The sequence below is a fragment of the Hyperolius riggenbachi genome, chromosome 7, assembly GCF_040937935.1.
Source record: "Hyperolius riggenbachi isolate aHypRig1 chromosome 7, aHypRig1.pri, whole genome shotgun sequence".
Classification (NCBI taxonomy): domain Eukaryota; kingdom Metazoa; phylum Chordata; class Amphibia; order Anura; family Hyperoliidae; genus Hyperolius; species Hyperolius riggenbachi.
The window spans coordinates 172905477-172929304 of NC_090652.1; the positions used below are offsets into that span (position 1 = coordinate 172905477).

The following is a 23828-nucleotide window of genomic DNA, read 5'->3' on the forward strand; positions in this document are numbered from 1 at the left end:
GTTACAGTAATTATGCCCCGTGACAGTAATCCCCTGCCCCCCCCCCCTACAGCAATCCCCCTCTCAGTTAAAGTAGACCCCCCTTCCATAATCCCCTGCCCTACCATAGTTGCAGTATTAACCTCCTGTTACAGTAATCTTTTTCCTCAGTAACCCCCTGCCCCCCACCTCAGTTACAGTAATATCCCTCTGCAGGGCCGGATTTAGCACTAGGCACTGTAGGCACGTGCCTACAAGTGTCGTGCTACAGAGGCGGACCAGGTAGCAGCGTATGCTGCCCCCTCGATCTCACCATTACAGCGCTGCCACCCCACTACACATCCAGCCCTGCTGTGCATCAGGCGCTACATTGCACCCGCTAAACCCAACTGCAATGCCACCCCACTGCTCTGCATCTCTCAGTCAGACCATCTGTTGGCATTACAGCCCCTGTGACAGGGGTGAGGGGCGGTGTGCACAAACTTCTGTCGGGACTCTCTCGGGAGAGTGTGGCCACTCAAGCAGAGCTTTCTCTCCGGAAAACGAGCAAGCTTCAGCTGCTGCAGCCGGAGAGAGAGTGTGGGATTCTCCTCTCGAGGAGACTTCAAAGGCTGCCTCTGCTGGTAAAGTATTTTTTTTCTTCTTTGAGCCGTTGATTGTCCAGAGGTTGGGGGAGTGTACAGTGTGTGTATGTGTGTGCCAGAGTGTGTGTACAGTGTGTGTGTCTGTGTGCCAGAGTGTGTCTGTGTATGAGTGTGCCCAGTGTGTGTATGTGTGTGCCAAAGAGTGTGTTGTGTCCCAACTGTATATGTGTGTGCCAAAGTGTGTGTTGTGTCCCAACTGTATATGTGTGTGCCAGAGTGTGTGTACAGTGTGCGTATGTGTGTGCAAGAGTGTGTGTATGTGTGTGCAAGAGTGTGTGTACAGTGTGTGTATGTGTGTGCCAGAGTGTGTGTATGTGTGTGCCAGAGTGTGTGTACAGTGTGTGTGTATGTGTGTGCCAGAGTGTGTGTACGGTGTGTGTATGTGTGTGCAAGAGTGTGTGTGTATCTGCGTGCCAGAGTGTGTCCCCACAGTGTGCGTGTGCCAGACAGTGTGTGTGTACAGTGTGTGCCAGAGTGTGTGTGTGTGTGTGTGTCTCTGTGTGTACCAAAGTGTGTGTATGAGTTCCAGAGTGTGTGAGTGTATGTGTGCCAGGGTGTGTGTGTGTCCACAGTGTGTGTATGTGTGTGTCCACAGCATGTGTATGTGTGCGCCAGAGAGTGTGTATGAGGGTGCCACTTTGGAGGGGTGGGTAGGAGTGTGCCACTCAGGGTGGGTGGGTGGTTAGCAGGGTGCCACTCTGGGTGGGTGGGTTAGGAGGGAGCCACTCTGGTAGTGGGGAGGAGGGCGTCACTGTGGGTGGGTAAGAGGGTGCCACTCTGTGGGTGGGTAAGAGGGTGCCACTTTGGGTGGGTGGGTGAGTGGGTATGAGGATGCCACTCTGGGTGGTTGGGTAGGAGGGTGCCACTGTGGGTGGATTGGAGGGTGCGACTCTGGGTGGGTGGCACTCTGTGGGGGTGGAATGGAGGGTGCCAGTGGGCAGAAGATGAAAAAAAAGGATCAAGGCACTAGTTGCAGGCAGAAGTGTACTAATGAGGCAGGGAGCAGAGCCGCCATCACTCCTCCCTCCCTCTCCATCATGGCCCCCCTCGTGAGTCCCCATCAAATGCAGAGATCATGCGCAGCGGGCGTTTAGCTTACATTACCATTCTGGCGGCCCATGTGATGTCTGAAAAGGCTACCTTGTCTGATTTAGCTACCAGTAGCTAAATCAGACAGCATAGTCAGTCAGGAAAAGCTACCCTGTCTGAAATAGCTACCATGGCAAAAAAACAGATCTTGTGTATATGTTGTATATTATATTGCTTGATCTTAAGTGATATGTTACAGATCTTATTTACTTAACGGTAATTATTTATTAATGGTTTTCCTTAAACATGTTAATACCATGTTTGCGTTTCATTTCTTGTTTTTTAGCGACCTGTTTTTGAACCATGTTTTTGGAGTAGAAAAATCTGACATGCATTTTCTGCATGTGGATTGTGTTACCTTAGTTATTAAGGCACTTTCCAGGCATAGTAGCAAAATCCGACAGTCATATTTGGCATGTTAACCCTTGGTGGATTGTGCTACCTGTGCTTTTTAAGGCACTTTTTGGCTATAGGAGCAAAATCTGGCAGTCCTATTTGGCATGTTAACCCTCGGTGGATTGTGCTACCTGTGTTCTTAAGCCTCTTTTTAGCCATAGGAGCAAAATCCGACAGTCCTATTTGGCATCCTCGATGGATTGTGCTGTGTTTTTTAATGCACTTTTTGGCCAAAGGAGCAAAATCTGGCAGTCATATTTAGCATGTTAACCCTCGTGGATTGTGCTACCTGTGGTTTTAAGGCACTTTTTGGCTATAGGAGCAAAATGCGACAGTCGTATTTGGCATATTAACTCTCGGTGGATTGTGCTACCTTTGTTTTTTAAGGCGCTTTTTGGCCAAAGGAGCAAAATCCGACAGTTGTATTTGGCATGTTAACCCTTGATGGATTGTGCAACCTGTGTTTTTGAGCCACTTTTTAGTCATAGGAGCAAGATCCGGCAGTCCTATTTGGCATATCAACCCTGGATTGGTACTATCTTTGTTTTTAACCACTTCAGGGCCACAGGCTTAAACCCCCCACCCCCACCCCCCAGTGATCAGGCCATTTTTCACAACACAGGGCTGTACAGCATTGCCAGCGTGCTGCACAGCCCTACAACTAAGCACACAAATGAATATTGCCTTATTTTCTTGTCCTTAAAGGGGTTCTGTGGAGGGTATTAAAAATGAAAAAGTGACACTTTCCTAGGGCTTCTATCGGCCCCCTGCAGCTGTCATGTCCCACGCCGTCCTCCTATGATCCGCCGTACCTTACCGCCGGTCCAAGTATGCGTCTAACTAGACTGCGGCTGCGCGGCCATGCGCGTGCTTACTCCCTTGCTCTACAAGAAAACTTTGCACTGCGCCTGCGCAGTGAGCTCCCGTTGACACGGGGGGGGGGGGGGGGGTGAGCAGTATTCGTCTAGTTAGATGAAAAAATTAAACCGGGACTGGCGGCGGGGAACGGATGATCATAGGACAATTACCAATATTCTACTACTTAAAGGAAACATCCAAGCTTAAAAAAACAAGATCCACTTACCTGGGGCTTCCTCCAGCCCTTGGCAGCCTATCTGTCCCTTGCCACAGCTCCGCTCCCAGCCAGTGGCTTGGAGTCCCCTACGTTGCAGATGCCAACCGGTATCTTCTGCACCTGCGCAAACACGCAGCAGCGCTGCTCGTTACTGCGCTCACATAGCCTGGAGCGTACTGCATAGGCACAGAAGTACAGCGTCTGCGCAGATCGCTCTCGGCGACAGGAGCGCGACCACGAGCTGTGCGGCCACGTGCTCATGCAGGCACAGAAGGTGCCGACTTGACGAGGTCGGCATCTGCTACAGAAGGGTCCCTGGGCCACCAGCTAAGAGTGGAGCTGCGGCGAGGGACAGATAGGCTGCCAGTGGCTGGAGGAAGCCCCAGGTAAATAGATTATCTGGGGGTAATACATTACTTGTAGTAACAGATCACTTTTTTTTTTTTTTAAGCTCGGACCTTCCCTTTAATTACAATAGTATAATATAATCTGTACCAACATGACCTAACCTAACCCTACTCATACACAGTGATAGAATGTAAGTATACTTGAATTCTAGTCTCAGGTACTGGAGTCTAGTACAGACTTGACATGCAGGGTCTCTTTAAGCAGAGTTTCTCGGACAGAAATGATGCAGTCATGTACCAGGAACATGTTCCTTGTGGAAGGCCACAGGTCTAACTGCCCCAGGCAGTTAGAAGACGGACACGGTAAACAAAGCCGATATTTACAAAACATTGCATTATTTTCAACTAGGTTATAAAGCAATGGAATATTAATTAATGAGGTGGGTCACATGCCCATGCCTGCCAATTGTAAGCTTGGGGGTATGGCTCAGATGATGTCAGGATTTAACTCTTTGATGTTCATATAAATTAGGGAGACCGGATGGAAGAGATTACTGTACTCTGCTTTCCAGCTATCCGGCTTTCTCTACGCTTCCTGGTTAGAATACTTGTTTCATGTATGTATGCTGTAAATATATGTGATGTACATAGGAAAGACTATTTATACTCTGAAGAAGTCAACCTGTAACACAAGATGCTTAATAAATCCCTTTGATAGGTGAAGGTGGCTGTCTCCGCTCTATCTCCTGTATGCTGATGCTGTCGCTGTGAGTGGCAGCTCAAAGGAGTTGCTGGTGCCGGAGCAAAAGGTGTGTTGTACTGTAGCCAATAGCAACCAACATATAAATTCTTACACACAGAACACAAGGGGTGTCTAACTTTAACCCCAGTCCCTAACCTTAACTTCCCAATGCCTAACTTTAACCCCCCACTCTCTGTGGTGCCTAACCTTAAAAGGAAACCAGAGATGAGTAGATGCCCAAGTTTTATACGTACCTGGGGCTTCTTTCAGTAACATCTGCATGGATCGCTCCCACGCCACGTCCACCGCTTTGGTAATGGATCTCGCAACTTTGGCCAGTCAACGCATGCGTAGTGCGATCCCTCCGTCCCTCTCCGGCAGCTGGAAGTACTGTGCAGGCAAAAAACGCTCCCAGCCACACTGCGCATGCATCAACTGGCCGCGACTGGCTGACGTTATGGGATCTGATACCAAAGCTGGAGAAGACCAGGTATGTATAACACTTGGGCATATACTAGTCTCTGGTACACTTTAACACCTAAGGATGGAGCAGTTGAAAATGTTGCAAGTCGTGCCTTGTTTAAGAGCCCTCCGCTATGCGGATTGAGGCTACATTTTTTACAAATGTTTGTAGCTGCAATACACATGGCAGGCACTAGCAGGGGGCTTAAGGGTTAGGCACAATCAGGGGGGAGGTTAAGACTTAGGCACCCCCACCGGAGGTTTCAGCATGAGAGTACGGAGAGGTTAAGTCATAGTAAAATATTGGTAAACTAGACCTTAGGCCCGTTACAATAACGGGCGCTAGGCCTTACCTGCTATGCCCCTCACAATCCCCTCACCTCCACCAACACTGCCACAACAGCGCCCGCACAGTCAGCGTACATGTGCACGGCCGCATCGCATATGCTACACATACACGCTCGCACAACGGCCATGATGAGCATGCATGCTGTAACGCGCACGCACGCCCCCTGCACCCCTCCTCCTGTGCTGTCTAAAGTCTGCCCACGTGCCGCGCATGCCCACTGGCTTAAATGCACGGACACAGGAGGACGCAGGAACAAACGCCTTCTTAAAATGTATGCCCTAAGGACCCCCTTACACTCCTAAAGCTCTGCACCCATGTCACGATCTTCTGATGACCGACAATTTTTTGAGCACAGAGCGGTCATTACCATGATATCGCAACATGGGTAGTCACACGACCACGCGAACGCCGCTTAGCGCCGCAACAACGACCATCAGCAGATCGGATCGCTAAGATCCCTGACGACTCCCGTAAAAAGTACCCCAATCGTTTGAAGTATCATTCGCTCTCGATAAATCCTTAAAAAGAGAAGCACTTGATCGGCACTAGATGCTTGGACCGACAAGCCTAAATGGGGGTATAGTGGATCCTCCTGTGCCTCCAGACCAAGATCAAATGTGCAGGCAATAAGAAAAGAAAATGTCCGGGCACCAGCAGTTGCAATGCACTCCACCGCTTTAATTACATCCCCATCACCAACAGATACAGGCACAAAGACAAGGCCTAACAGCCGTTTCACAACACAAGTTGCTTCCTCAGAGACCGTCTCTGAGGAAGCAACTTGTGTTGTGAAACGGCTGTTAGGCCTTGTCTTTTTTTTACATAGTTATTTTGGTTGAAAAAAGACATACGTCCATCGAGTTCAACCAGTACAAAGTACAACTCCAGCCCGTCCCCCACATACCCCTGTTGATCTAGAGGAAGGCGAAAAAACCCCCACAAGGCATGGTCCAATTAGCCCCAAAAGGGAAAAATTCCTTCCTGACTCCAGATGGCAATCAGATAAAATCCCTGGATCAACATCATTAGGCATAACCTAGTAATTGTAGCCATGGATGTCTTTCAACGCAAGGAAAGCATCTAAGCCCCCTTTAAATGCAGGTATAGAGTTTGCCATAACGACTTCCTGTGGCAATGCATTTCACATCTTAATCACTCTTACTGTAAAGAACCCTTTCCTAAATAAATGGCTAAAACGTTTTTCCTCCATGCGCATCTCATGTCCTCTAGTCCTTTGAGAAGGCCTAGGGACAAAAAGCTCATCCGCCAAGCTATTATATTGCCCTCTGATGTATTTATACATGTTAATTAGATCTCCTCTAAGGCGTCTTTTTCTCTAGACTAAATAAACCCAGTTTATCTAACCTTTCTTGGTAAGCGAGACCTTCCATCCCACGTATCAATTTTGTAGCTCGTCTCTGCACCTGCTCTAAAACTGCAATATCTTTTTTGTCATGTGGTGCCCAGAACTGAATTCCATATTCCAGATGTGGCCTTACTAGAGAGTTAAACAGGGGCAATATTATGCTAGCATCTCGAGTTTTTATTTCCCTTTTAATGCATCCCAAAATTTTGTTAGCTTTAGCTGCAGCGGCTTGGCATTGAGTATGATTATTTAACTTGTTGTCGATGAGTACTCCTAAGTCCTTCTCCAAGTTTGATGTTCCCAACTGTATCCCATTTATTTTGTATGGTGCTAGACCATTGGTAAGACCAAAATGCATGACTTTACATTTGTCAACATTGAATTTCATCTGCCATGTATGTGTCCATATAGCCATCCTATCCAGATCCTGTTGCAATATGACACTATCTTCCTGAGAGTTGATGATTCTGCACAATTTTGTATCATCTGCAAAAATAGCAACATTGCTCACTACTGCATCTACTAGGTCATTAATAAATAAATTGAAGAGCACTGGACCCAGTACAGACCCCTGTGGGACCCCACTGCTAACAGTCTCCCATTTTGAGTACGATCCATTGACCACAACTCTTTGTTTTCTGTCCATTAGCCAGTTCCCTATCCATGCACACAAACTCTTCCCCAGTCCTTGCATCCTCAACTTTTGCACCAGACTTCTGTGGGGAACAGTGTCGAAGGCCTTTGCAAAGTCCAAGTATATCACATCTACAGCATTCCCAATATCCATATTAGCATTCACTACCTCATAAAAGCTGAGCATGTTAGTCAAACAGGACCTGTCTTTAGTAAACCCATGTTGATGCTGAGAAATAAGATTATTTTCTACTATGATGTATAGTATCTCTTAGTAACCCCTCAAATAGTTTGCATACAACTGATGTTAAGCTTACAGGTCTATAATTTCCTGGATCAGATTTTTTGCCCTTCTTAAATAATGGGAAAACGTGGGCTGTACGCCAATCCACTGGGACTCTGCTAGTTGCAACAGAATCACAAAAGATAAGATAAAGGGGCTTAGCTATAACTGAACTTAATTCTCTTAGGACCCGAGGATGCATGCCATCCGGGCCAGGTGCCTTGTCTATTTTTTTTTTTTGTAACTCTGGTTTTTATTAAAGAATTATATTAATACATGAAGACCGTATGAGTTAAGTGCAAAATATGAAAAAGGTCATGACAAATAAGAACATGAATGGGTAAACAAGATCTTCTGCCAGTCTTCATGTGGCTTATACAGTAATCTACCTTGCTGTAACAGTGTTGTTTAATAGGGTAACATCTAATAGAGGGTAGAGAGAGCTATATAGTGGGGGGGAAGGCTAAGGGAAGGGGAGGAGAGGGGGGGGTAGGGAGTAGAGGTAGGGGAAGGTAACTATACCTACTACATAAAGTCAATCAGAAATCTTATAACCTATGACATTATGTGAATCACGATTGCCCAGTATCCCACATCGCAGAATCTAGATTTCCATTTCAGGGGTTAGAGCAGGATGGAGAAAGTCAGAAGGGCCTAAAAAAAAAAAAAAAAAAAGAAAAAGACCGTGTGGAGGCTAGGGAGGTATGTGGCCTGAAGGGTTGAAGGTCCAAGGGTCCCATATTTTGTGAAATCGATCTTCAGAGTCTCTCAGGGAGGCTGTCATTTGTTCCATTGTTTTGTACCAGGTAACTTCAGATTTTACCTCCAAGATTGTGGGTGGGGCTATCTGTTTCCATGCAGCTGCTATGGAGAGTCTGACAGCAGTCAGTATATGGTTAATTAAGCGCATTGAGTGTGTGGGAACAGCAGGCAGGGTTTTGCCTAATAACATATTGAGGGGGTCGAGTGGGACCGGGACCCCAGTAACCGATTTAATCAGTGACTGCGTGTCTTTCCATAGTTTGTTAATTAGGGGGCAGAACCAGAAGATGTGCGCAAGGGTACCCTTTTCCCCACAGCCCCTCCAGCATAGATCCGAAGCTCCATTGTATATTCTGGAAAGTCTGTCTGGGGTTAAATACCAATGATAGAGGATCTTATAAATGTTTTCTTTTATTTGTACACACATAGAGCTGTGTTTAGCATTTTCCCATATGTCAATCCAATCTTCTAGGGAGATAGCGGTGGAAAGACTGGACTCCCATTTGGTCATGTAAGGATGGGAAGGGGTGAGGGAGTTTGATTTGGTTTGTAAGAGGGAATAAATTTGGGTGATCAATCCTTTTTGGTATCCTCTACGTTCACATATACGTTCAAATTGTGTATAGGGAGGGATATTGGGGGTCCCACTAATGATTTTATGTATGAAGTGTTGGACCTGGTAGTATTCCAGGAATAATTGGGGGGTGAAAGGAATTTTTCCTTCCAATGTAGGTCTGTCCCAAATTTTGCCTGTCCGTGGATCCAACCAGTCTTTAAGATTGAAGTAGCCCAGGTTGAACCAGCGGGTCATGAAATCTTTGGAGGTTCCAGGTTGAAAAGACGAGTTCCCAAGTATTGGTAATAGTGGTGAGAGGGTGGATTGAAGGTGAGCAGTAGGTGCTGCGGTCCTCCATATGCGGATGGTAAAGGAGATAGTGGGTAAAATATTAGTCAGAGAGGGTTTTGGTTGGGGTGGTGCCCAAATAAGGGAAGCCAAAGAGATTGGGAGGATATTTGTGGCTTCTATTAGGCCCCACTTAGTGTAGACTCTAGGAGTAGTCCACTCGGTCAGCTGTCTGAGGTGGGCAGCTTGATAATATAATTTGAGATGGGGAACTCCAAGGCCTCCCAATTCTCGTGGAGAGAGGAGAATCGTCTTATGTACCCTTGGGCGTTTATGGTTCCATATAAATTTGGAAAATTCAGATTGCAACCTAGACAGCTGAGCCGAGGGGACCTGTATTGGAAGGGTTTCGAATAGATATAGGAGACGTGGGAGAATATTCATTTTTAGAGAATATATTCTCCCTATCCAGGATATTTTATAGGCGGTCCATTTATGGAGGTCTTGAAGGATAGTTTGTATCAGTGAAGGGTAGTTTTGTTTATATAAGGAGGAGTATGTAGGTGTGAGGTAGATCCCTAGATATTTTAGGGCGTGAGTTTTCCATCTATAAGGGTAGTGGGCTTTTAGGGAGGCCATGAGGATTGGGGGTATTTTGATGGGTAGTGCTTCTGTTTTGTCTTGATTCAGTTTAAAGCCTGAGAGGGATTCGTATTCTTGTATAGTAGAGTGTAGTGCCGGTAGAGAGATGAGGGGTTGTGTGAGTGTAAGTAGGACGTCGTCAGCAAATAGAGATATCTTATGTTCATGCCTTCCTTGACGGACACCGTGTATATTCGGGTTTAGTCTAATTGCTGATGCTAAGGGTTCAATGCTGATGGCAAATAATAAGGGGGAGAGGGGGCACCCTTGTCGGGTGCCATTTCGTATCAGTAGGGGTCGTGTGGGTGCAAGGGGGAGTTTAATTAAAGTGGATGGGGTTGAATATAAGAATTTAAGCAGGGAAAGGAAGGGTCCCTTGAAACCTTGATGCTCTAGTACCCGGAATAAATAAGGCCAAGAAAGTCTATCGAAGGCCTTCTCTGCATCCAAACTTAGGAGCAGAGAAGGCCTGCCACTTTGACTCATAAGCGAAATAAGGTTTATGGCCTTCCTGGTGTTGTCTCCGGCTTGTCGTCCTAGAATAAAGCCTACTTGGTCATTATTGATCAATGTGGTTAAGATGGGGTTTAGGCGGTTGGCCATAGCCTTTGTTATGATTTTCAGGTCTATGCCTTGTCTATTTTTAATTTATTTAGTCTTGCCTTTACTTCTTCCTGCGTTAAGTATTTAATATTACAGTTAGAAGATTGAGACTCTTCTGCCTCTGTAATTTGCAACAGTGCTGTTTCCTTTGTGAAGACAGAAGCAAAGAAAGCATTTAATAACTCTGCCTTACTTTGGTCATCCACCATTGAGTTCCCACCCTCATCCTTTAGGATTCCTATACAGTCAACCTTTCTTTTTTTAGAGTTGATGTACTTGTAAAACTTTTTTGGGTTAGATTTGATATCCCTAGCGATTTGATTTTCAGCTTCGATCTTTGCCAGCCTAATTTGTTTTTTACAATTTTTATTGCACTCCTTATAATTGCTTAGTGCAGCCTCAGTCCCCTCCTGTTTTAGGACCTTATAGGCATTCTTTTTCCTCTTCATTTTATCCCTAACCTTTCTATTCATCCATAGAGGCCTTTTTTTATTCCTAGACATTTTGTTTCCATATGGGATATACATACTACAATATTGATTGAGAATACGTTTAAAAGCTTGCCATTTCCCTTCAGTGTCCTTCCCTTGTAGTACATTATCCCAGTTCACCAAACTTAGTGCCTGCCTAATTTGATTGAACTTTGCTTTTCTAAAATTCATAGTTTTAGTGGTCCCGCTGCCCCGTGGCCTATCAGTCACCAGATCAAACGTTATCATGTTGTGATCACTATTTCCCAAATGTTCTTGAACCTGCACATTTGATACATTATCTGGTCTATTAGAAATGATCAGATCCAGTAACGCATTCCCCCTAGTTGGTTCCGTTACCATTTGAGTCAAGTAATTGTCCTGTAGTGCTGCCAGAAATCTGCTGCTTTTACCAGAATGGGTAGCCTTAAAGGGAACCTTAACTGAGAGTGATATGGATGTTTCCTGTTAAACAATACCAGTTCCCTGGCAGTCCAGCTGATCTCTGTGACTGCAATAGTGGCTGAATCACACCCTGAAACAAGCATGCAGCTAATCCAGTCTGACTTCAGTCAGAGCACCTGATTTGCATGCTTGTTCAGGGGCTGTGGCTAAAAGTATTACAGACACAGGATCAGCAGGCGATTCAGGCAACTGGTATTATTTTAAAAGGAAAAATCCATATCCTTCTCAGTTTAGGTTCCCTTTAATACCCCAGTCAATGTCTGGAAAGTTGAAGTCGCCCATAATTATGACCTCATTTTTACTTGCAGCTTTTTCAATCTGCTGTAGTAATCGCAGTTCTGCAGCTTCATTAATAAGAGGTGGTCTGTAGCATACCCCAATAAGCAATTGGCAACTTTTATTTCCACCATGAATATTTACCCAAACGGACTCCACATCTTCGCAATCTTCCTCCATCTCATCGTTGAGGACAGCTGTAAAAGAATTCTTAACAAAGAGACAAACCCCTCCACCTTTTTTCCCTGTTCTATCCCTTCTAAACACATTGTATCCTTTTAAATTAGCTATCCAGTCATGGCTTTCATCCATCCATGTCTCGGTTATTCCCACAATTTCATAGCCTTTGTCATTCAGAATTAACTCTAGTTCGTCTATTTTATTTGCAAGGCTCCGAGCATTGGTTACCATGCACTTTATATTTTTACCAACACATTTACCAATTTTGTTTACACGAAATGGGCTACTTGAAGTTTTACCAACCTCCTTAATCTTTACACTGTCCCCACCCCCCTCTCCACCCCCCATAAGGTTAGGCTCCCACTGTCTTTTTACCTTATCTTGTCTACATATTGAGACTTTATCCTCCCGCCTCCCCCCAGATCCTAGTTTAAAATCTCCTCCAACCATTTAGCCATCTTCTCCCCCAATGTAGCTGCACCCTCCCCATTAAGGTGCAGCCCATCCCTGCTGTAGAACCTGTAGCCGACTGCAAAGTCTGCCCAGTTCTCCAGGAACCCAAACCCTTCCTTCCTACACCAATTTCTCAGCCACTTATTTAACTCCCTAAGCTCCCTCTGTCTCTCAGATGTAGCGCGTGGCACTGGCAGTATTTCAGAGAACACCACCTTGGAGGTCCTTGCTTTAAGTTTATCTCCAAGTACCTGAAAATCATTTTTGAGGACCTTCCATCTCCCACTAACTTTGTCATTGGTGCCAATGTGTACCATGACAGCTGGGTCTTCCCCAGCCCCACCCAATAATCTGTCAATTCTTTCCGCTACATGCCGAACCCGAGCACCCGGGAGGCAACAGACTGTACGGCATTCACGGTTTCTTCGCCAGATTACCTTATCTGTGCGCCTAATAATTGACCCCTACCACCAGTACCTGTCTAGCCTTAGCTGCACTCCTATTCCCTTTCTCGTTACAGCAGTCTGCCCCTTGGTTGCTAAGGAGCACATCCTGCTGCAGCATTGCTACTCCTGAATCATCCTCCCCAATATTACGCAAACAAGCATACTTATTAGTGAGGGACAACTCGGGACTAGCCTCCCTGCCACTTTTTCCCCTACCCCTTCTAACTGTGACCCAACTAGCGGCTACCTCTGCTTCTTGCTCCGGCTTTACTCCACCCACCTCATCTTCACCGATTCCATCCAGTGTCTGGATCGTGAGATCCAAGCTCATCTCCATGTTGTGTATGCCTGTATCTGTTGGTGATGGGGATGTAATTAAAGCGGTGGAGTGCATTGCAACTGCTGGTGCCCGGACATTTTCTTTTCTTATTGCCTGCATCATTCGCTCTCGACGTGTAGCGTCGCGTGACGTTGTGCATACCCACCGGCAGGAAGAAGCGTCGCTTGATGATTGTCGTCCAGGGGATGTCGCAGGCCCTGTCGGGCGGTAAGTACTGAGCTTTACACTAAAGACGTCACCTCCTAACCCTTGATATTTTTGCAGCTGTAAGTGGCAATGTTAAAAGCCACAACTAGCGGCTATAAACGGTTAATGGCGGCTACCAATGGCTAAATAGCGGTGCCCAAAGGACTGTTCATATCGTTAATTGCGGCTTTTAATATTGCTGCTTATGGCAGCCGATTTTCACCTGATTTTCACCTGCTCTGCACCTTACCCCCTGCCCTTCCCCTCATATCATGTGCTACCATCTTACCACCAGAAAAGTTTGGCCAGTACACCTTAACCTCCCCCCCACCAAACGTGCGAAGTGGCTAGTATGACTATCCCTTCCAACATTTTATGTGTGTCGCCCCTTCCTACTAATCTAATAGTCCTCTTGTTCCCCACTTCCACTATGTATAACCAGGATCATTACCCCCCCCCCCCCCCCCCCAAAGGAAAAAAACTAAGTGGCCAGCATTACTGACCCTCTGCCCTCGACGTCACCATGTATATTAGCTTCCCACAAACATTTATGTAACTGGAGGTCAGTCTCTCCCCTCCCCCAGTGGCTAACGTTCTCCCCCCCCCCCCCCCCCCCTTTCAATGTGAGTGTCCCGCAACCTTGTATTGTAAATGCACAGCAAAGCAGTTTATACCTCCATTACACCTCGTCCAGCGATGTGCATTGCGCCTCTCCTGCACTTTCATCAGAGCTGCTGCCCAGTGTACTGTGGTTCCCGAGTTTGTCACATGACAACTCAGTCAGGAGCTGCACAAATGTAAATGATACCAGAGGGGCTTTGATGAAAGCAGAGAGAGCAGGTAAGAGCGATGCACAGCACTATACGAGGTGTATGCCATAGATATACACCGCTCTGCTGTGCATTCAATTGCGAGGAGGACAGATATTGCAGGGAGCCTTTAGGAGGAAGCAGGGAAAAGCACTTCAGGCTTCAGCCCTAGTGAGGGAGTATCAGGTGCCCTGCGAGTCGCGCAGCTGTGTAGTAAAGCACAGGAGATGAGACCTCGGCAAGCCTGCACAGTGCACAGCGACTCATAGCTACTTCTAGTGACAGACAGTTTTGCGCTAGGTTTGCTACTTTTGTAGTGCGGCAGAAAGGTAGCTGTATATGACGACTCCCCCTCCCCCCCCTTTTGAAGCACTGATGGATGTGCGCATGCGTAGGCATGCGCAATGCACACAGTAGCTATTTCGGACGAAGTGACAGGGAACCTGCTTCCTACTTCCTGTTTCGCGTCATAGGAAACAGGAAGTAGGAAGCCGGTCACCGAACGGTAATGTAACCTAAACGTCCGCTGCGCTCTGCATTTCATGGGGATTCACAAGGGGGGGGCCATGATCGATTCCTGGTGGCAACCTTTTTCTTTGCCCACCCCTTCCTCATCCTTTCCACCTTACTCCTCTCTTACTTTTTAATTCCATTTTCGACCTTCACATGTGGTTTCCCATTCATAGCACTGCGTGATTTTGGGTACGATGTTACATAGTTACATAGTTATTTTGGTTGAAAAAAGACATACGTCCATCGAGTTCAACCAGTACAAAGTACAACTCCAGCCCGTCCCCCACATACCCCTGTTGATCCAGAGGAAGGCGAAAAAAACCCCACCAGGCATGGTCCAATTAGCCCCAAATGGGAAAAATTCCTTCCTGACTCCAGATGGCAATCAGATAAAATCCCTGGATCAACATCATTAGGCATAACCTAGTAATTGTAGCCATGGATGTCTTTCAACGCAAGGAAAGCATCTAAGCCCCCTTTAAATGCAGGTATAGAGCTTGCGTTAAAAACGTATCCATGCTTAAATGCAGGAAGCGGATCCCATGTTAAAAATAGGATCTGCTTCCACTTGTAAATAAAAACATGAATCCTACACGGATCCGTGTGCCATGGAATACAAGACAGAATGCATAGTACCCCCCAGGGGCAATTTTTTTTTGTTACAGATTCCTTTTAAAAGTAGTACCCTTTCCTCTTACTCTCGTGACAGCAGGTCACATGATGCCGCCGTTGCCATGGTCATCTGGCGATCGCCGCTGTAACGAGTAATTGGGTCAGTTACTTCTTGAATGTATGTTGCACATATTTTTTTAACAAATCACAGGAATGAGAATTGGAGAGGTGTGGAATGCGCCCCTCTGACGGTCCACCTCCATAGCCTTTGCTGGCCGTAGTTTGGCCCGTGGTCCATAGTTTGCCCAGGCCTGGTTCAGCACAAAGTGATCACGTTTAGGCCTGGTACCCACTAAAGCGGTTTTTTTTGTGTGTGTGCATTTAGGGAGCACTTTCAATCGCTAGTGATTTCCTTAAATGGATGGGACAGATTCCAGTAGAGCGATTTCGATTAAGGAAATCACAATCACAGGACATGCAGAATTTTGGGAACGTTTTCATTCTAATGATTTGTATAGGAGCAGGGAAATTGCTCCCAAAATCGCTTGCAAAAAGCTATCACAAGTCACTAGCGATTGTGATATCGCTTTCTAGTGGGTTCTAGGCCTTAAAGAGACTCTGTAACAAAAATTGCATCCTGTTTTTTATCATCCTACAAGTTCCAAAAGCTATTCTAATGTGTTCTGGCTTACTGCAGCACTTTATACTATCACAGTCTCTGTAATAAATCAATGTATCTTTCCCCTGTCAGACTTGTCGGCCTGTGTCTGGAAGGCTGCCAAGTTCTTCAGTGTTGTGGTTTTGCTATGAACTCCCCCTTCCAGGCCCCTCTATGCACACTGCCTGTGTATTATTTAGATTAGGGCAGCTTCTCTCTTCTCTCTAATCTTTTACAAGCTGGATAAATCGTCCTCTGAGCTGGCTGGGCTTTCACATACTCAGGAAATTCAGCCAAGGGCAAAGCTGTTTGCAGGAAGAAAAGAGCAGCCTGAAACTTCAGTGCATGAGAGATGCAGGGGGAAAGAAACACACAAATGATCTCTTGAGATTCAAAAGGAAGGGTGTATACAGCCTGCCTGTGTATGGATGTATTTTCTATGTGTGGACATGCTGTACATCAACCTACTTCCTGTTTTGGTGGCCATTTTGTTTGTTTATAAACAAACTTTTTAAAACTGTTTTTAACCACTTTTAATGTGGCGAGGAGCGGCGAAATTGTGACAGAGGGTAATAGGAAATGTCCCCTAACGCACTGGTATGTTTACTTTTGTGCGATTTTAACAATACAGATTCTCTTTAAAGGGAACCTTAACTGAGAGGGATATGGATGTTTCCTTTTAAATAATACCAGTTGCTTGGCAGTCCTGCTGATCTCTTTGGCAGCAGCAGTGGCTGAATCACACACCTGAAACAAGCATGCAGCTAATCCAGTCTGACTTCAGTCAGAACACCTGATCTACCTGCTTGTTGAGGGGCTGTGGCTAAAAGTATTGGAGACACCGGATCAGCAGGAGAGTCAGACAACTGGTATAATTTTAAAAGGAAAAATCCATATTCTTCTCAGTTTAGGTTCCCTTTAACCACTTAAGCCACATGTGTCAAACTCTGGCCCACCGCTACTTTTTAAATTATAATTATCTCTGGCCTGCATCGCTTCCAAAGCTGGTCCGCAGCCACGCTAAAGGGTCTGCCCCGTCCCGCCCATCATCCTCACGTGAGTTGATAGAGCGTTGCTACGCTCTATCACTTACCTGCTCCACCTCCCGATGACGGCCCATCTCCCTCCCTCCTCTCTTCGCCACGGGCCGTTGTCCTCTCTAGTGCGGTGGTTGGCGGCTGTTCTGCACACCAGCGTGACCCCTGCACTGATCACAGGAGAGCTGTGTGTCCCTGGCTGCTGACCCGCATATACAGGAAGTTCCTGTATACGCGCGCCAGCAGCTAGGGACACACAGTTCTTCTGTATCATTCTCCAGTGCGGGGCTCATGCTGGTGAGCAGAATGCAGAACTGCCACCACCCGCCGCATCGCTGAGTGCAACAGCAAGCGGGATATTACTGGGACAACTTCCTACCTACCTATACATGGGCACCTACTTTTTGCCTAGCTACCTACAGTGAGGTACCTACCTATAGCCTGGCTACCTATACTGAGGCACCTACCTATTGCCTGGCTACCTATACTGAGGCACCTTCCTATAGCCTGGCTATCTATACTGAGGCACCTACCTATAGCCTGGCTATCTATACTGAGGCACCACCTACCTATAGCCTGGGTATCTATACTGAGGCACCTACCTATAGCCTGGCTACCTATACCGAGGCACCTACCTATAGCCTGGCTACCTATACCGAGGCACCTACCTATTGCCTGGCTATCTATACTGGGGCACCTACCTATTGCCTGGCTATCTATACTGAGGCACCTACCTATAGCCTGGCTACCTATAGCGAGGCACCTACCTATAGCGAGGCTACCTATAGCGAGGCACCTACCTATAGCCTGGCTACCTATAGCGAGGCACCTACCTATAGCCTGGCTATCTATACCGAGGCACCTACCTATTGCCTGGCTATCTATACTGGGGCACCTACCTATTGCCTGGCTATCTATACTGAGGCACCTACCTATAGCCTGGCTACCTATAGCGAGGCACCTACCTATAGTGAGGCTACCTATAGCGAGGCACCTACCTATAGCCTGGCTACCTATAGCGAGGCACCTACCTATAGCCTGGCTATCTATACCGAGGCACCTACCTATAGCCTGGCTACCTATACTGAGGCACCTACCTATAGCCTGGCTACCTATACTGAGGCACCTACCTATAGCCTGGCTACCTATACTGAGGCACCTACCTATAGCCTGGCTACCTATACTGAGGCACCTACCTATAGCCTGGCTATCTATACTGAGGCACCTACCTATAGCCTGGCTATCTTTACTGAGGCACCTACCTATAGCCTGGCTATCTATACTGAGGCACCTACCTATAGCCTGGCTATCTATACTGAGGCACCTACCTATAGCCTGGCTATCTATACTGAGGCACCTACCTATAGCCTGGCTATCTATACTGAGGCACCTACCTATAGCCTGGCAATCTATACTGAGGCACCTACCTATAGCCTGGTTACCTATACTGAGGCACCTACCTATAGCCTGGCTATCTATACTGGGATACCTACCTATTGCCTGGCTACCTATATTGGCACACCTACCTATTGCCTGGCCAGTGGCTACCTATGCTGAGGCACATACCTATTGCTTGGCTACCTATACTAGGACACCTACCTATTGCTTGGCTACTTATACTGAGGTACCTGCCTATGCCTAGCTACCAATACTGAGGCACCTACCTATTGCCTAGCTACCTATACTGAGACACCTACCTATTGCCTAGCTACTTACACTGGCACACCTACCTATAGCCTGGCTATCTATACTGAGGCACCTACCTAAAGCCTGGCTATCTTTACTGAGGCACCTACCTATAGCCTGGCTATCTGTACTGAAGCACCTACCTATAGCCTGGCTATCTATACTGAGGCACCTACCTATAGCCTGGCTATCTATACTGAGGCACCTACCTATAGCCTGGCAATCTATACTGAGGCACCTACCTATAGCCTGGTTACCTATACTGAGGCACCTACCTATAGCCTGGCTATCTATACTGGGATACCTACCTATTGCCTGGCTACCTATATTGGCACACCTACCTATTGCCTGGCCAGTGGCTACCTATGCTGAGGCACATACCTATTGCTTGGCTACCTATACTAGGACACCTACCTATTGCTTGGCTACTTATACTGAGGTACCTGCCTATGCCTAGCTACCAATACTGAGGCACCTACCTATTGCCTAGCTACCTATACTGAGACACCTACCTATTGCCTAGCTACTTACACTGGCACACCTACCTATTGCCTGGCTATCTATACTGGCACACCTACCTATTGCCTGGCTACCTATACAGAGGCGCCTACCTACCTATACTGAGGCACCTACCTATGCCTAGCTACCTATACTGGGACACCGACCCATTGCCTGGCTACCTATACTGAGGCACCTACCTATGCCTGGCTACCTATACTGAGGCACCTGCTATACTGAGGCACCTACTTATGCCTAGCTACCTATAGTGGGGCACTTATGTCTGGATAACTATACTGGGGCACCTGCTATGCTTAGCTACCTATTCTGCGGCTCCTATGCCTGGCTACCTATACTGGTAGCACATACCTTGCTAACCTTTACTCTGGGCAACTATGCCTGGTTAACCTAACATTTTTTTTTTGCACCGCAGTTATGATGTGCGGTGCAAATTGTGGGGTGTTGTGTGATCATTCCAAATAGTAGGGAAGGTGGGGGGGGATAAATATGGCTGTCGGCCCTTGACCTGATTTAAAGGACTTACGAGGCGAAATTACTAAAAAAAGTTAATCACCTGCCTCATCTTTTAAGGCACGGAGGACGCCGTCCGCGCCCTCCGTGCTGATCCGCCGGGTCCCCCCGCTCATTAGCCCCCCGTGCCGGCTGCCGACCCCACGGCCCGGGTCGGGCTCTCCTGCCTCTCGCAACATGGCCGCTTCCTCTGGCTGCGGCTGCGCAGCTCTAGGGCCAACCCCCCCCCCCGATCCATGCTACGTAGCGTGGTTTAGGGGGTTGGCCCTAGAGCTGCGCAGCCGCACTCGCGGCCAGGCGGACTGTGCAGCCGTGGCCAGAGGAAGCGGCCATGTTGCGAGAGGCAGGCGAGCCCGACCTGGGCTGTGGGGTCAGCAGCCGGCCGGGGGGGGGGGGGGGTAATGAGCAAGGGGACCCGGCGGATCGGCACGGAGGGCGCGGACGGCGTCCTCCGTGCCTTAAAAGATGAGGCAGGTGATTAACTTTTTTTTAGTAATTTTGCCTCGTAAGTCCTTTAAGTTTTAACTTCGGCCCTCTGTCTTTTTGAGTTTGACACTCCTGACTTAGGCCTATCTGGATGGATATATATACGTCCAGTGTAGTTGTGGAGAGTACACCACCAGTTTGTTACTAAATGAGGCATATGTGGTATCATTTTAACCCTGAAGAGTTGAAGAATACATTTTGGTGTGTCTTAAAGAGACCCTATAACAAAAAAAAGTTCCCCTGGGAAGGGGGAAGCCTCAGAGTCCCAATGAGGCTTCCCCCACTCCTGTAGCTGCAGGCAGTCCAGTGCTGGCTCTCCCGAAGAGTCCCGGAATCCTCCCTCGACAAGCCTTATAATCGCTGATTTATTTAGCTCTCCTGGCTCCAGTGGGGGCGCTGTTTCGGCTCTCCGCACAGAGATAGGAGAAAATAGCCGATCTCCGTCGGGTCCGCTCTACTGCGCAGGAGACTTGCGCCTGCACTGTAGAGTGGCCTGACAGTGATTGGCTATTACCACCTATTTCCGAGGCGGAGAACCGATACTGCGCTGGAGCCGGTGAGGTAAATATTTACATTGCCGCTGTTCCGGGAGGATTTTTGCCACCGCCGAGGGGCCGAGGAGGACAGGGGAAGCCTCAATAGGAACCGGAGGCTTCCCCCACCCGAGGTGAGTACCCCCTAGGGGAGGTTTTCTTTGTTACAGGTTTTCTTTAAAGCTTGGACACATGCCATATAAAAAAATGGGTAGGGACAATCTCAATCCAACATAAAAAAAGCAATTTTCAAAATTATGATCAAACTTGGGAAAGTCTTAGCAAAACTACAAGAGACATACAGTGGTTTGCAAAAGTATTCGGCCCCCTTGAAGTTTTCCACATCCTACCTAATAGAAGCTAAGTGTCGCAGCGTCCCTGGTAATTTGTTGTTACTGCGCATTGTGCGCAGTAACATAGAGCTGGAGACACCAGGGAGGGAGGTTGGTGGGCAGGCAGTTGGGTGCGCGCGCATCCTAAGTGACTGGCGGCGGCGTTAAAAAAAAAAAAAAAAAAAAAGACCTAGAGCCCGTTTTTAAACGGCTTGGGTCTACTAGTTTTGTCATATTACTGCCACAAACATGAATCAATTTTATTGGAATTCCATGTGAAAACCAATACAAGTGGTGTACACGTGAGAAGTGGAACGAAAATCATACATGATTCCAAACATTAAAAAAACTGCAAAGTGAGGTGTGCGTAATTCCGCCCCCTGAGTCAAAGCTTTGTAGCACCACCTTTTGCTGCAATGGCAGCTGCCAGTCTTTTAGGGTATGTCTCTACCAGCTTTGCACATCTACAGACTGAAATCCTTGCCCATTCTTCTTTGCAAAACAGCTCCAGCTCAGTCAGATTAGATGGACAGCGTTTGTGAACAGCAGTTTTCAGATCTTGCCACAGATTATTGATTGGATTTAGATCTGGACTTTGACTGGACCATTCTAACACATGGATATGTTTTGTTTTAAAACATTCCATTGTTGCCCTGGCTTTATGTTTAGGGTCGTTGTCCTGCTGGAAGGAGCACCTCTGCCCCAGTCTCAAGTCTTTTGCAGACTCCAAGAGGTTTTCTTCCAAGATTGCCCTGTATTTGGCTCCATCCATCTTAAGATGAACTCTGACCAGCTTCCCTGTCCCTGCTAAAGAGAAGCACCCCCAGAGCATAATACTGCCACCACCATATTTGACAGTGGGGATGGTGTGTTCTGAGTGAAGTCCAGTGTTAGTTTTCCCCCACACATAACATTTTGAATTTTGGCCATTCAATTTTAGTCTCATCTTACCAGAGCACCTTCTTCCACATGTTTGCTGTGTCCCCCACATGGTTTGTGGCAAACGGGACTCATGCTTTTCTGTTGACAATGGCTTTCTTCTTGCCACTCTTCCATAAAGGCCAACTTTGTGCAGTGCACGACTAATAGTTGTCCTATGGACAGATTCCCCCACCTGAGCTGTAGATCTCTGCAGCTTGTTCAGAGTCACCATGGGCCTCTTGACTGCATTTCTGATCAGCGCTCTCTTGGTTCGGCCTGTGAGTTTAGGTGGACAGCTTTGTTTTGGTAGGTTTACAGTTTTGCCATACTCCTTTCATTTCTGAATGATCGCTTGAACAGTGCTCCGTGGGATGTTCAAGGTTTTGGAAATTTTGTTGTAGCCTAAGCTTGCTTTAAATTTCTCAGTAACTTTATCCCTGACCTGTCTGGTGTGTTCTTTGGACTACTTGATGATGTTGCTCCCAATATTCTCTATTTGTAGTGACATTAGATTACACACGGGTGCACTCTATTTAGTCATTGGCACTCATCAGGCAATATCTATGGGCAACTGAATGCACTCAGACCAAAGGGGGCTGAATAATTACACACTCTCCACTTTGCAGTTATTTAGTTGTAAAAAAAAAAATTTGGAATCGTATGATTTTCGTTCCACTTCTCACGTGTACAACACTTTGTATTCGTCTTTCACGTGGAATTCCAATAAAATTGATTCGTGTTTGTGGCAGTAATATGACAAAATGTGGAAAACTTCAAGGGGGCCGAATACATTTGCAAACCACTGTATGTAGTAACATTTTAACACTGATAAGTTGTAGAATGGAGTTTAGAAAGTTTTAGGGTTGAGGGCCTTGTCTTGTGTATTCTTTTTAGTCACAAACTGAATCAAAAGCAATTACACTTTCGCATATTCTGTACCAAAATAAAAGACCTGTAAATTGGAAACAAAGTGACAGAATATAAGAGAAAAACATGTATTGTTACCTTAGGAACTTGGCTTTTTAAATAAGTATACCATGAGGTTATATTACTGTTATTTTTGCAAATAAGGTCTCATAATCATTGAATGGTGTACAATGTGAAATCAAAAAACACAAAACAGAAAAAGGCACCTTTATTTCCAGATACAATATTGTCACCATACATTGTGCTAGGAACATAATCTAAATGTTGTATTAACCAGGATGGATAAGAATGTAAAATTTGTGTGTTTAACTTCTACTTAGCACTGTTTATTGTAAAGCTATAATGGATGTAATTGGAGAAATAGTGTGTGTTCTATTTTTTACCTCAATTTCCCTTTAAAATACATAGAAAATAAGGTATTCACTAACCAAATTGTCACACACTAAAAGCCTAATTTGTCCTGAAAAAAACAATATGTAGATCATTTAGCAGTGATAAGGAGTAATAAAGTTATTGGCGAATGAAGGGGAGCAGCGCTGATATGCAAAAATTGCTCTCGTCCTGAAGTGGTTAATGTGATAGTCCACATGCAACCAGAAAAATCCCGCTGCACCAATTGGTTGGGTGAAATTAGAAAATCCTTTTATTGCTCTTTAATCCATCATCAGTGTTACAATAAAAAAGCTCACGCGTATCGGAGCATAAGATGGCTCCTTAATCATAGCTTACAAACAAGAGTATGTTCACAGGTTATATAGTGCATCAGGTCACACCCCTGGGGGTGTGGACCCCAGACTTAAAGGTATATACAACACAGTGCTATTAAAAAGGTGGTATATATCACCATAATGCATAATATAAAATCCCTATTTAAAAACAAGTACATACAGCATAATATCATAGCAACCTAACATAATAACTACCCAGTATTCATAGTTGTTAGTATTATTTTATATTTCGGATGATACCTAACCTTACTTATCATAGAATGTGTTGAGATCTAATCTGGAATTTAGTCCTAAAGGGGAACGTGTCCCCAATTTCCAGATCCAGAAAGCTTCTCGCCTTAAAAGTCTCATTCACGTCCACTGTCTGTGACTTCCTCCTCCTAGCAGTAGATCATCTACTTAGCCGAAATTATTTTATGTTTGACGGGGTGTATTATCTCCAGAGATGCGGAGCTTCTATGGGAGCCAAGTTCTCCCCATCCCTGGCAAACCTGTACATGGGATGGTGGGAGGAGCTCCGCATCT

At 46.3% G+C, this 23828-nt stretch overlaps 1 protein-coding gene across 4 annotated transcripts in view; it reads left to right on the plus strand.

Moving 5' to 3' along the window:
• The first annotated feature begins 13798 nt into the window (after positions 1 to 13798).
• MRPL28 (mitochondrial ribosomal protein L28) overlaps positions 13799 to 23828 on the plus strand; it is a 62376-nt gene continuing 52346 nt past the window's right edge. The window contains exon 1 of one of the 4 annotated variants that reach the window (XM_068246902.1): positions 13799 to 13872. In XM_068246902.1, the coding sequence (XP_068103003.1) occupies positions 13854 to 13872 (19 nt within the window). In that variant the 5' untranslated portion in view covers positions 13799 to 13853. Of the gene's footprint in view, positions 13873 to 14310; positions 14347 to 14394; positions 14544 to 14841; positions 15127 to 23828 lie in introns of those variants that run through there. The other 3 variants (XM_068246903.1, XM_068246905.1, XM_068246904.1) reach the window with 3 other exon arrangements.